General features: G+C 34.6%; 1 protein-coding gene across 8 annotated transcripts in view; it reads right to left on the bottom strand.

Annotated features, from left to right (window-relative positions):
- The window catches only part of TBC1D5 (TBC1 domain family member 5), a 537,582-nt gene that overhangs the window by 201,218 nt on the left and 322,854 nt on the right, over positions 1-13,510 (bottom strand). For all 8 annotated transcript variants that reach the window (XM_058729800.1, XM_058729802.1, XM_058729801.1 and 5 more), the window contains 4 exons: positions 12,252-12,344; positions 10,470-10,516; positions 10,303-10,372; positions 4,367-4,539 (listed from right to left, as the gene is read on the bottom strand). In XM_058729800.1, the coding sequence (XP_058585783.1) occupies positions 4,367-4,539; positions 10,303-10,372; positions 10,470-10,516; positions 12,252-12,344 (383 nt within the window). The remainder of the gene's footprint in view (positions 1-4,366; positions 4,540-10,302; positions 10,373-10,469; positions 10,517-12,251; positions 12,345-13,510) is intronic.

The raw sequence follows: 13,510 nt of genomic DNA, 5'->3' as shown, positions 1-13,510 counted from the left end.
TTGTAAAGAGCTCATAATTTAAGAATGCCAAAGCCCAAGTGTGTTATGAGGGTCTTTCCTCAAAAGTGACATTAATTGCATATCCCACAGATGCTTATTATGTATTCTATTTATATCAGAGTATAAAATGTAGTTGAAAATATACAGATTCAATATATTAAAGGGTGATAATAAAACACAGTTACTCTGGCCTAGCAAAAATTGTTATTTTTAAACTTCAATTTTTGGTCTCTCTATAAAACAGTATTATGGTATTAAGTGAAAATGGTATTCGGTCTTTATACTTGAATCTGTGATTAAGAGTCTTTTGGACTCAAACAAGCACATACTTGGGAATGGAACCTTAACACTGGTACTTTAGAGGCTTCTGCACAAAAATAACCCCTATGTGATGAAATCACAGCACATTCCTATTGTCATACTAAAAATGAAGATGCCAAAAAAAGCAACCCTTAGAAATTACCTTGGAAAGCTGGAAATAATGTAGTCAATATTTGTTTTGGATGTTAATCAGCATGCACTGACAGGCCCCTACAGAACTAAAATTTTAAAAGTCTAATACCCATCAATAACTGGCAAACAAAAGACAATTCAAAATGTTAATGATTTGCATTAAAGCAAGAGAAACTTTGATCAAAGTGCAACAGGAGTAATAATTCATAAAGTTAATGAAAAACAGTGTAAACGACTTCTAGGAAATATCATTTTATAATATCACATTTAACTTAAAATTAACTTTGTTTAACTAAACAGTAAGTTGATTGATTTAACATTTTGTAACACAAAAACCAGCTACAATTATCCAGGGGATAATGTACTTAAGTACATAAAATAATAGCACTAGTAAGCAAATTATTATATAATATTCAAGATCTCATGGGTATTTAATTCCCACATTTCAAGATAAGTATCATCAATTTACTTAAAATTTAGATAAGCTAATTTGGAATGACTTTAGCCAATGTTAGTACAATTAATATTTTTATACTAATTATTAATTCTAATTTTGTTAAATAAATTTATTAGTAAAATACAATGTTTGTATATGGCTCATCTGCCACATCAGGAGACTTCCACATAGATTCTCTTACAAAAAACAGAACTAAACTATTTCTAAAAATGGAGTAACTGCAACATCTCTTAATGATAATTATAACCATATTATAAATCAGACTTAAATTCCCACATATATATGATTTATTCCCCATTCTATGCAAATTGTTAATACTGATAACATTTCCCATTGATACATTCATTATTGGCATTTTTATCATATCGTTTTCTAATTTTGTTAAAACATTTTGGTATACAAGAAAATACTTGTTTGAAAATCAAAATTCTGGGGCACCTGGGTGGCTCAGTCGGTTGAACATCAGACTCTTGATTTTGGATCAGGTCATGATCTCATGTTTCATGGGACTGAGCCCTGCATCCTGCTCTGTGCTGGCAGATTCGGATTGAGCTTCAAATTCTCTCTCTCTGACCCTCCCTCATGCATGCATGCGTACACACTCTCTTAGTCTCTCTCTCTTTCTCTCAATAAATAAACATTAAGAAAATAAAAATAAAGATTTTGTTAAAAAAAATGGCAAGCAAAAGCACATTTTAGATGATGCCTATTATGAATTCTGATATCTTAAAGAAGACCAGTTTTTATTAACTGAAAATTGATTATTTTGTGTTTGTAACTTGAGGATAATGTACTCAAAGTGTCAACTAATTGTTTTTAAGCATGAATACTGAATGTCAGCCTGAATTACCAGCTTGATTTCAACAGGAATGGACAGTAGCATCAGCAATTACTTAGATTAATATTACTTTTATGACATAAAACAAAACAAACTATGTCAATTCATTTCCCTGAAGTACAAACCTACAATATTCTTTTAGCCTTAGGGACACAAAATTATTTTGCTAAATTGCTATAATCTGTTTCTAGAAGTTTACTCCTCAGCTCTATACTGGCTCTTTAGAAGCACTGGTCTGAAGGATAGCTGTTAAGTTTCCACCTAAGTAGAAGCTATTCATATGCTTTGGTGAAGAAAACATAGAAAGCCAGAGGTGGAAAGGTTCATGAAACACGCAGAACATCATACTCACAGAGCCATGACATCCTAACTGGGGAATGGTAATGACAGATAATGGTAACAGAAGGACTGCCAACATATACTGAATGATATTGAATGCTTACTACACATTCAGCACTATGATTTCTGTATATTATAATTTAATTCTCATAGACACCCGATGAAGTAAGTACCATTATTTTCAATATCCATTTCACAAACGAAGAAACCAAGGATCAAAACGGTTAACAGAGCTGTTTCATTTCAAAGTCTGTGCTTCCAAATGCTATTGCATACTATACTCATATTTTTCCTTGGCTCCAAAGATTCTAACAGTAATCAACAGGAAATATACAGATGAGTAGTACAACTGAAAGTAGCATAAAGACAAAGGAAAATTGAGTTACCTGTGTCCCACAAATAGAAATAATACAATCAAATTTAATAAATGAAGTGAATAAACTCCTTGCACTATAAAATGCAGTAGAGACCAATTAAGAGAACGAGTGACTTCAACAAAGTTTAAAAAAAATTTGTACATTTTCAGTTAATGCAGATGAGATTCTATACTAAAATAATGGGATAAATGAGTCAGCTATGGTTACTGCTGAAAATAAAGTTGAAAGGAGTAAGAATGATTATGTCATGGATCATGGAATTTTATTGGGAGGGTGCTGGTCAGGTGTCAAAGAAGCTCTAGGAATCATTATGATGACGAGAAAGCTGACGGAAACTAATGTCTGAAAAGGAAACTGGAATATAATGGTTTATAAATCATCTTACCCAAGCCCATGCCACCCACCACTGCAATATAAAGCACCATCTCAAAGAGTTAATAAACAATAAAGCATTTCAAAGAAATGATAAGTATGTCCAACATTAAATTCTTTCCCCAATATTTAAGACCAATATCTAGACTTTAATAAACAATTTTTGAGGGTGTAAAATCGGCTTTGGGATCTGAATAAACCACTTGAGTGCACAGTGGAGAGGAATATAGAATTTAACTCCTGACCTTGCTACCAGCTATTTTAAAATAAATTTTTATGTCTACAATCACAAACACATTAGCCAGGCTTTTAAGTGTAAATGATGATTCACTAATAACTTACAGTACTGCCCAATATGCATGTTACCCTCAACTTTCTCATTTCCAATGGGAATGATGGAGCTGCTCTCAATGCTGAAGTCAAGTTTAAGTCACAGAAATGAAAATAAGCATCATTTAAACAGAAAAGCAGACATCTTTAATCACAGTTCAGGGTTTCCAGAGATGATAGATAGCAGAGTTATTATCAGTGAAAGACTGTACGTAACATGAGAACATAAAGAAAACATTCACTGATATTTCTTTGGGCTAAATAAACAGACTCTGCTCTGGTCTTAAACTTTCGATTTTTTTGAAATTCTTTGTAATTCAAATAACAAGTTCATATTTACTGAGCATCTACTATGTACATCTTAATAATATTGCCTCTATTTTCCAAGTTCTACCTAATTGAGAGATGGGAATTGCAGAAAATATCTACCAAGGAACTGTCCAGCATTAGATATGAATGTTTTATTGTTTCAATGTTGCAGCACTACACAAATTTATATTTATTAGAACTGCAATCTTTCTAATTTTCCTACTCATCCTATTAAGCCACTGAATAAACACACATACAAACATAACACGCATCTCTGAGGAGCGCTTGGCTCCCTATTCTTCTGCAATAGCATGTTACAAAAGTTTCATGGCTGAAGATGATTACCATATTGTGTTCACCCTGAGGAACATTCAGCTCACTTCTACAAATGCAATTCCCAATAAAATGGAAAACACACGGATAGACTGCAGGACTGGCTGGGTTTGGGGCTGGCTTCATGTGTGTATGATCTGTGTGACTCTGCCCTTCTTAGAATGCTTGGTTTAATGATCTGTTGTTGCCATCCTGAAATTCTTACTAATTTTTTTTAAGGGGGATATTCATTTTTATTTTACACTGGGCTCTGCAGATTATGGAGCCAATCCTTCCTGGATCTGAATTATGACCTCACTATTTAATATGCATAAACACAGTGTAAGCCTTAAGTTTCTTACCTCATATGACACTAAATTGACAAGGTTAATGGGAATATTTGATGAAATATCATCTGTGAAAGCAATGAGCACAGGGTCTGGCACATAGGACACAATAGACATAGGAAATGAAGCGGAGCTGGAATAATTCCAGCTCTTACCTCTATGAATCTGAGACATACAGAAACCACCCTAAGTCATAGTTAGATATAGCTGAAACGTAAACTTTAGTACTTACAACCCATATATCTGTGGTGCGATTTCTAGTCTGTTCAAGTGCATATAAAGCTCAATATCATGCTTCTTCAGTAGATGATCCTGGATCTGGTTGACTTTAGTAACAATAGCAATCGTTGGCCCTAAATCCTGTGGTCTAGCAAAGGGGATGGGAGTCATCAGTGTTTCTTTTCCCTACAAACAGAAAAAATGGAGCATGTGTTATTTCAATATGAAATGAGCAAATGTATAAACATCATTCTTGAATGTACTTACCTATGGAAGCTTAAATAAGAACCAAAAACTCATGACAATCATCTCATGACAAATGCTTAAACTGTGGAATCATATGCTGATCGTCATACACATGAATTGTGCACATAATGTAAAGGCCAGGAAGTGCCTTCTAAAATATTTTCTACCTGTCTTCCCTTGACCAGTTTCTCTGGTGATATTAAATTATTAAATTAAATATTTTTCAAGATAATTTTCGCTACAGCGGCTGCTAATCTACTTGTCTACAGCCAATCTGTCTAATCAGCCATCATACCTAAGTGGAATACTCTGATGAAAAGGTATTTCTTGTGGCATAAAATTTAAACATGAAAAACAGCAAATGAAAACTGCTTTACTTTGAGCTCTCAAAACTATAAAAAAGTCAGGAAAAAAAGGAAACTAGTATTAGAAAAGAAGATATTTTCTAACTGCCCTTTGATTAATTATAGTTGAGTAGGAAGAGTTTTAAACTCTCCAGACCAAGAGTGTAGCTGAGCTAAAAACAAAACAACAAAACAAAACAAAAAAACAGCAACTACGTAGCTGACTACAACTTTCCTTCCTCCCATTCCATAGCTCAAGTTAAGAAAGATAAGTCTATACCCTTTCTAATTCTTTCATGGAAACTTCAACTATCCCGAGTCTGATGATTTTCCCTATTATGTGTGACCCTTTCTTATGCTGAGCCCTCAATTTCTATCTCTCTCCAATCTTGGGATTTACAGCATCATTCTCTTGTGACTACCTGCTTACCACTCATCCTCATTCTATTTCTCTAGCTCAAACTTTTGTTTCTGCTTTGCAACTCTGCTTTTTCATACAGATCTGGTCTTAGTTTGATTCTCTACTTGCATGTGATTCCCTGACTGATCTCACTCATACACAGTGCTTCAACCAATACCCATTTTTCCAAAGACTTCTAAATCTGTATTCATAACTTAGAAGCCTCTTGGGTTCTCTCCCATACATTCGCATGTTGGCAAGGAATCTTAGGTTGCAAAAGGGTCTCTAATTCAGGAGGCCCACAACCGAGTTTATCATCTTCTGCTCAAAAATATGTTCATCCTTTCGCCGTACCTACCACAAACCATCCTCCAATAAGAACACCTGCTTTGCCAATTTTATCTCCTCAGAACAACTTAAGACACTGTTACTGTGTCTTCTCTCCTACAGCTTGACTATTATAACCTGCTTTGGGGTCCTCACCATTTCTTTCCTCCTAACTGGTCTCACTGCCCCTAATTTGGTCTGCTTTTATTTATTTATTTATTTATTTAAATGTTTATTTCTGAGAAAGAAGAGCGCAAGTGGGGGAGGGGCAGAAAGAGAGAGAGAGAAAGAGAGAAAGAGGGAATCCAAAGTAGGCTCTAGGCTCTAAGTTGTCAGTGCAGAGTCTGATGTGGGGCGCAAACCCACAAACCATGAGTTCATGATCTGAGCCAAAGTCGGATGCTTAACCAACTGAGCCATCCAAGTGCCCTGGTCTGCTTTTAAATCTATCTTCCAAAATGTCTGGTAATCCATCTAAAAAAGATATTGGAGTATGCCAAATTCCCCTTCTGAAAACTTTTTAAATAGCTCTTCAGGAAAAGAAAACAAAAGCAAAAAACAAAAGGCATATTCCTGAGCCAGGTCTATGAGGCCTTTCATTATCTGGCCAACCTCTACTCTCACTGTGCTCCCAGAGATCCTGGGGATGCCATTCTTTTACCTGAAATATCCCTTCCCCAGTGTTCCCACAGAGAAGCTCCCCAGTGTATTTAAAGATTTGGCTCAAGTGTCAGGTTCTATTTCATCATCTTCTCTACTACTACAGTATCCATTTCTACTTCTCTGCCTCCTAAACTGTGAGATCTCTAAAAGGAACATCATCTTTTCATCACTGGACCAAATTCAGCAGCACAAAAATAATGAAGGTAAAGCTCTTGCCCTTCAAGGGGCAGGGAAGAGGAAGACTAACAGAAAAAACTTAGAATTCCACATAGGGACAATCACTAATCAGGCTGGTACAAAGTACAGAGGAGGAGGGGCATGTGTTAGCAGAAAGAAAAATTTCCTGGAAGAGGTTCCATCTGTCTTTCCAGGATCATTTCAAGTCTTAAAAAGAAATGTAGTCCTTTGTACTTCCTAAAGTGCATTTAGGGATATAAGACCATACCGATTTTTATGGCTCAATTAGTTTCTGTTAATTTGTATAGACAGGAGAAAAAGATACCTCTATATTGTGGTCGTTTATTATAAAAATAACACAACCAAGATACCTTTGTCTCATTTTATATTATTGAGTATTCTCTTCAGATGATAGGGTGCTATAATTTTCAAAAAAATTATAATTCTTGCTAACATTTTTCCTGATACTAAATTGAAATAATCTGGGGGGGGGGGTGGAGAATTCATGTTAATTGTAAGACACCATTCACATTCAAAAGATAGTGTTTCTCTGAAGCCAACTTTCCTTTAAAAATGAAGAAGTCAGGCATGTGGGTGGCTCAGTAGGTTAAGCCTTCGACTCTTGATTTCATCTCAGGTCATGATCTTACGGTCATGAGATCGAGCCCAGAGTAGGAGCCCTTGGAGAAGGAGATCATGCCCAGCATGGAGCCTGTCCCTCTGCCCTTCCCCCACTCGCTTGTGTGCACACACATGCACGCTTTCTCTTTCTACCAAAAAAAAAAAAAAAAAAAAGAACAATTCAACATTTTACTAATTTTAGTCATGTAGCTTTTCTTTAATGAAGAACCTTGTGTGGCTGAATACCATACTGTGTCAGGTGGAGGCAATGAGCTCAGGCAGGGTTTCTGTCAATCACATGAGAAACAGATCACTAGATCTAGCCATTTTGTAAGGGTCTTAAATAAACATACTTCTGTAGAGATGCAATCACTGGCTTTGGAGAGAACAGATCCTAAATTAACCTGTTAAAAACGTTTAACTTAATGAAAGCATGTAATCAATTTCCAGGTTGAACAGAATGAGTTGTCACTAAATCAATAGTATATCAGTCCATTTTTCAAATGCTTAGTAGAGACTCATGAGTAGCCTAAGAACTATAGGTGTATATAAACTGTAGTTTGAAAACATGTCCCCTGTGCTAATACTTACAACAACATTTCTTAAATTCAAGAAACTCACAAGTAATGCTCATGATCACTTAAATGATAAACAGTTTATGTAACAGTGAAATCAAAAGAGAAAATAGTTAATATTAGATATCCCTTACCTTCAGGATTTAGAATCAAAAATGCCATTTGCATTTCACAGATCTAATCAAATGGGTCAGCTACAAGTATCAACAAAACCAGCAACCTTTAACCATTTATTAAGTGGTACTCAAAATGCGGTCTACAGGTCAGTGCCAGTTACAGGGATTCAGCGAGATAATTATACACCATTATATAAACCAACACACTGCTTTCTTCATCAAGAAAGTCTTAAGGAAAGTATGTCTGCTAACCTAGGCAGCATACAGAGCAGAGAAGAACTGAAAGAGAGAGAAGTGTATGAAGCTCAAAACTTCTTTTTAAAAAGGTGACAGGGTCAAGACATAGAATAAAAAGGGGAGGACGAAGAACGGATTTATTAGATGTGCTTTCTAGGAATATATTATCGATATATGCGAATAATTAATATAACTCTTCAGAGGTCACATCTATATGTTCCTTGATAAAATGGATATCCTTTTTTGTGTTGTCTTAGCCATTTCATGAACTTGACTCAGTGATATCAGCATGAATGGGTGAAACTGAAAAGTGGTAATGCTCACATTTTTGTCATTCAGTTTCGCAGATACTGTGAAACAGTTGTAAAATAGTTGTAAAATACAATTGACCCCTGCATGATCAGGATGCTTTTATCTAAATGTATTAAAATACTTTTTGTTCAAAATTTTGATTTTTCACATAAGTCTGTGACTTCATCAAATCACCTGACAAGAATAAATACACTGTTCTAAAACACAGTATTTTATCAAATATGCTTACAAGTTTCACCTCTTATAATCCTGACAGAATGTAAAATGTTGACATATTGCTGAAGAAAGATTTTATCACCTAGGCTGAAGGTCAGCAAATTTTCTCTGTACAGGCCAGACAGCAAGTATTTTAGGCTTTAGAGGTTACAGTCTGTGTTGCAACTACTCAACTCTGTAATGAGCAGTTGTAATGAGCAGGCGGCCATAGACACTACGGAAACCAACAGGCATGGATGTATCCCAGTAAAACTTTTTTTATGGACATGGAAATTTGAACTCCATATAATTTTCATATGTCACAAAATATTATTCTTCTTTTGATAGTTTTCAACCATTTAATAATGTAAAAGTCATGCTTAACTCCCAAGCTGTATAAACAGATGGCAGACCAAATTGGCCTACAGGCAGTAGTCTGCCCTGATCTAGACCAAAGGCATAAAAAGCATTAGTTATCCCTTTCAGTTTTTAAAAGATGGAATAAAGTGACAGAAGAATATATGGTTCCTGACCAGAATGCAAACAATCACACCAACATAAAGCAAATGAATCATATCAAAAAAAATTTACCAAAAACTCTTAATGACATCCCTTGCCAGCATAATTGGCAATTTTTCCGATATCATGTAATAACCATGAAAACACCGTAATGATCTAAGTTAGCATATATGTTTACTTAAAATATCAGTTAACTCAGCAATTCTACTCCCAGAGGAATGCCAAGAGCACTGAAAACATGTGTTGACACAAAGTTTATACACAAATGTTCATAGTGACATTATTCTAATAGCCAGAAAGGGAAAGAACCCAAATGTCCATCAACTGATGTATGGATAAACAAAATGTGGTATATTCACATAGTGAAATATTACTCAGCCATGAAAAGGAATGAAGTACTGATGCGTGCTACAACATAAATGAACACTGAAAACTTTACGTTAGTGAAAGGAGTCAATCACAAGAGGCCACATATGATATGGTTCCATTTACATGAAATGTCCAGAATAGGCAAGTTCATAGAAAGTGAAAGTACATCAGTGATGCCAGAGACCCCGGGGAGTAGGAGAATGCAGAGTATGCTAATGGGTATGGGATTTCCTTCTATGGTGATGAAAATATTTTCAAATTAGATAGTAAGGGCATTTGCACAATCCTGTGAATATTCTAAACTACTAAATTGTACACTTTAAAAAGGAGAATGTTATGGTATATCAGTTACATCACACAATAAAATTTATAGTTAAAAAGAATAAGAGAGTAAGGATAAATGCTATTGATGCTAAATGTATAAATTCAATAGTGATGCATTAGTAAAAATAAGACAACCTATCTGGTACAAAGTTAATCTATGCACTTCAGTAACAACATGTTTGTCTATCAACTCACTAGGATAACAACAGATCAAGTAGATAAATGCACTTCATTTAAAATTTACAATAATTTTTAAAGAAGATCTATTGCATGGATAATACATATACATGTAAAATAAATTTTCTATTTATATGCAATTTCTTATACTACCATTGTACATCTGCCAATATTACTAGCAACATGGTTTAGATCCCCAATTCAATCTTATTCTGTAAGTATTTTTAAATTTTTGGTTTTTTATAGTAGTAATAATGGCTTTGCTTCTCTGATTAGATGCTGCTACTTACTGAAATCATTTGTTTCCCCCCCAAATATATTGAAAATATCTGTACTATAATATTTACCTTTTGACCATCATGCTCAAAAGTAGAAAACCAAGGTTCAGCAGTTTCCATAAGTTGTGAGAACATTGCACTAAAAATTAGAAAAATAATACAGTGTTAATGTTAAACCCTTATTAAAGTAGAAATGGTGTAAAAAAAGTAACATAATAGAAAGCTTTTGTACTTACTAGGCATCATGTTCCAGATACTCAGGGTTCAATAGAGTTTTCATCTCCTCACTTGAAAAAGCAATACAAATAATCAAAATGTATAATGTTTTTAATAGAAGGGGATGCTGCAGAGGTTACCTTATTCTATACTCATAAGCCAACTTTCATAGAATGTGTATATGAAAAAAAATCATCCTTTCTAAATAAAAAAATCAATTCCATTAACAAATGAAATCTTCTCTTTCTAGAAAGATCAAAAACAAACTAGGTACCTTGTCTGTGCCACGATGAAATAACTAATTGCTACAAACAAAAAATACAAAATGTGACAATATATTCCTTGAATGTGTCTGATCTAGAATAAATTGGTTACTTCACAATCTATTTTGTTTTTCTAAAACAAAGCAAAACAAAACAAATATTTACTTACTGGTCAAATATACCATATGAAAACATTTTTTTCTTTTAACGGCTTCTATTTTTATTATATTTTAATACCCATTAATCAGTGACAGTACCTCTTTCAAATTTTAGTGTTGCTTTTACCTTTCAATGGCTTGAAACTGCTAAAGCAGCATGTCCAAATTATTTTAAAGTAATTTTCAATCATCTATACTTTCCTGTGGACTATGATGTATGTACACATTTTGAAAAAGATAAAAACTGGCATGAAAATAGGATCACAATACTAACTTCATCCATATCATACTTTAGAATAACTGAATAAAGGGTAATTAAGATACAAGTGCTCTAGTCAGATCCAATAAACTCAGTAAAATTAGAAAAACTCAAAATGAGCTAGAAAATACTAACCTATAATACAGTAAACAAAAGTTAATTTAACAAAGACTCTAATTTATGCTGAGCAAAATGGATGGCTATATTTAATTAATAGAAATCATACAAATAAACACATAAGATGTTATGTGTTAATTTTTTCTGTTCTGCATATGGATGGGCCAGCCTATGGAATCCTTCTGACAAAAGTTTATAATCTCACAGCTTCCATTCCCAAGATACTTCCTGGCTACTTCTCTGGGCCATCAGGGCATTTAAAGTTAGCCTAAGTTAAATACAATTACTAAAGTTATTTGCTAGAAAGAATAAATTAATGTATCTCAAAAACATGACAAACCATTTTTGTTTATTTATAGACTGGGGTTCTTTGGAGTACTGGTCTCCTATTTATGACCTCAACTCAGTCAAACCTGGTGAGGAGAAAGGATCTCAGATCAAGTTAAAGCTTGTGAAGCTTGTAGTGAAAGAATGGTTCATTAGAGGATGGTACATATGAATACTGTTAATCAATAGCACTTTGCCATTACACCAAAATTTCTTCTTCTTGATCCGCTACTTAAATGTCTTCCTGTGGCACAGATCTGTGACTTGCAAATACTATTACAATTACAAATTTGCCCATAGCCCATAGGACTACAACTACTAAGTGGAATTAATAATCAGCCACATGTGGGGCGCCTGGGTGGCACAGTCGGTTAAGCGTCCGACTTCAACCAGGTCACGATCTCGCAGTCTGTGAGTTCGAGCCCCGCGTCAGGCTCTGGGCTGATGGCTCGGAGCCTGGAGCCTATTTCCGATTCTGTGTCTCCCTCTCTCTCTGCCCCTCCCCCATTCATGCTCTGTCTCTCTCTGTCCCAAAAATAAATAAAAAACGTTGAATAATCAGCCACATGAAACACAACCAAATGTTTACAATTTATAAAAGTACCTTCAACGTAAAAGATTCTGAGGTTAAAATGATTACCGCAAGGCTTAAAAAACACATGGAGCTCATATAAAAACTTGCCTTGGTTGGGCAGACTCACTGGCATGAAGAAAAGCTTGGTGGTCACAGTGGAGGATAAAGACTATAGGTGCTAAGAGCTCGTGCATGCCCTGAAACGTAAGAGCAAGACAAATGAGAGGGGGAAGATGCTGAGGGTCCACCAGTGGACAGAACAGGCTCAGCAAAATGCTTCTTCAACTGATCCTTACTACCAACATTTCCATATTTTAGAGAAATGCATAAAATGAAAAGCTACAAAATGAGATTTTATTTACTTTTAGAATTTGATTCCAATTCAACCAAAGCACAAATTCTTCTTCTTTAAAACATGGAGAACAGTTCTCGTGTAAATGACACAACAAACAATAAATTGGCATGGCAGACAACCTTGCACCTGTCAGTTGCTTCAGGATCTGTATTCATAAATATGAATTTCATTTATGCAAATTATAATCATGAGCTACAGTGTAAAGATCTGCAGTAAGAAGGGCAACTGAGAACTGTAGACCTAAAGAAATTATATCCAGTGTTTTCATTACATAATGGCTCAAAATTAGGATGTCTGTAGATTTAGGAAGAGCTGAAGTCAGCTAGCTGGAAATGCTGGATAATAAAAGAAACAATCTCTAGCAGGTATGACAGCAAACAAAGTTTTCGAAGTATGATTTTCAACATGTTTAATCTGAAAACGACCATAATTTCTTTCCTGTCTACTTCAACTATAAGGTTACTGTTCAATTTATTTAGTGAATTCATCAATTGTATTTTCTTTTTCCTTATATTGGTGTTACCCATGAATTACACGAATAGGCACAGAAACAAAAAAGCATATTAGTTACTAAGCTATCTCTAAAAATTCATTATTTATCCTTTATTGTGGAAAAGGTAAATAATTTGCCTTTTAAATGAAATGTTTTTCCCCCCTTAAGCATCAGAAAACATATTTAACAAGTTAAAAATAGACTATATTCTTTTCTGCCTCTTAAAGTGAGTAAATTATCACTTTCCTTTTGCTTAATAATTATGGATGATCTTTTATTTAAAAAAATAAGACAAAACACCACCTTTATAGGAAATAAAAATAAAATATGGAAGCAAAGAGAAGAGTTTCACTGGCGGAAGCAGAGACTTCCCATGATGGAAGGGCAGTTGCACAACCCTCTGTACATCCTAGAAGCACCAGGCTATTCTTAGAAAGCTAGTGGTCAGCACAAAATAAGATGAAAGTGAACTCTATCAGAGTTCATTCATAAGTTATCACTAGCCTTGAATTAGG

This window comes from Neofelis nebulosa, chromosome 5 (genome assembly GCF_028018385.1).
Source record: "Neofelis nebulosa isolate mNeoNeb1 chromosome 5, mNeoNeb1.pri, whole genome shotgun sequence".
Taxonomy (NCBI): Eukaryota; Metazoa; Chordata; class Mammalia; order Carnivora; family Felidae; genus Neofelis; species Neofelis nebulosa.
Note: the sequence above shows the minus strand (reverse complement) of the source record. Positions and strands in the feature narration are given on the sequence as shown.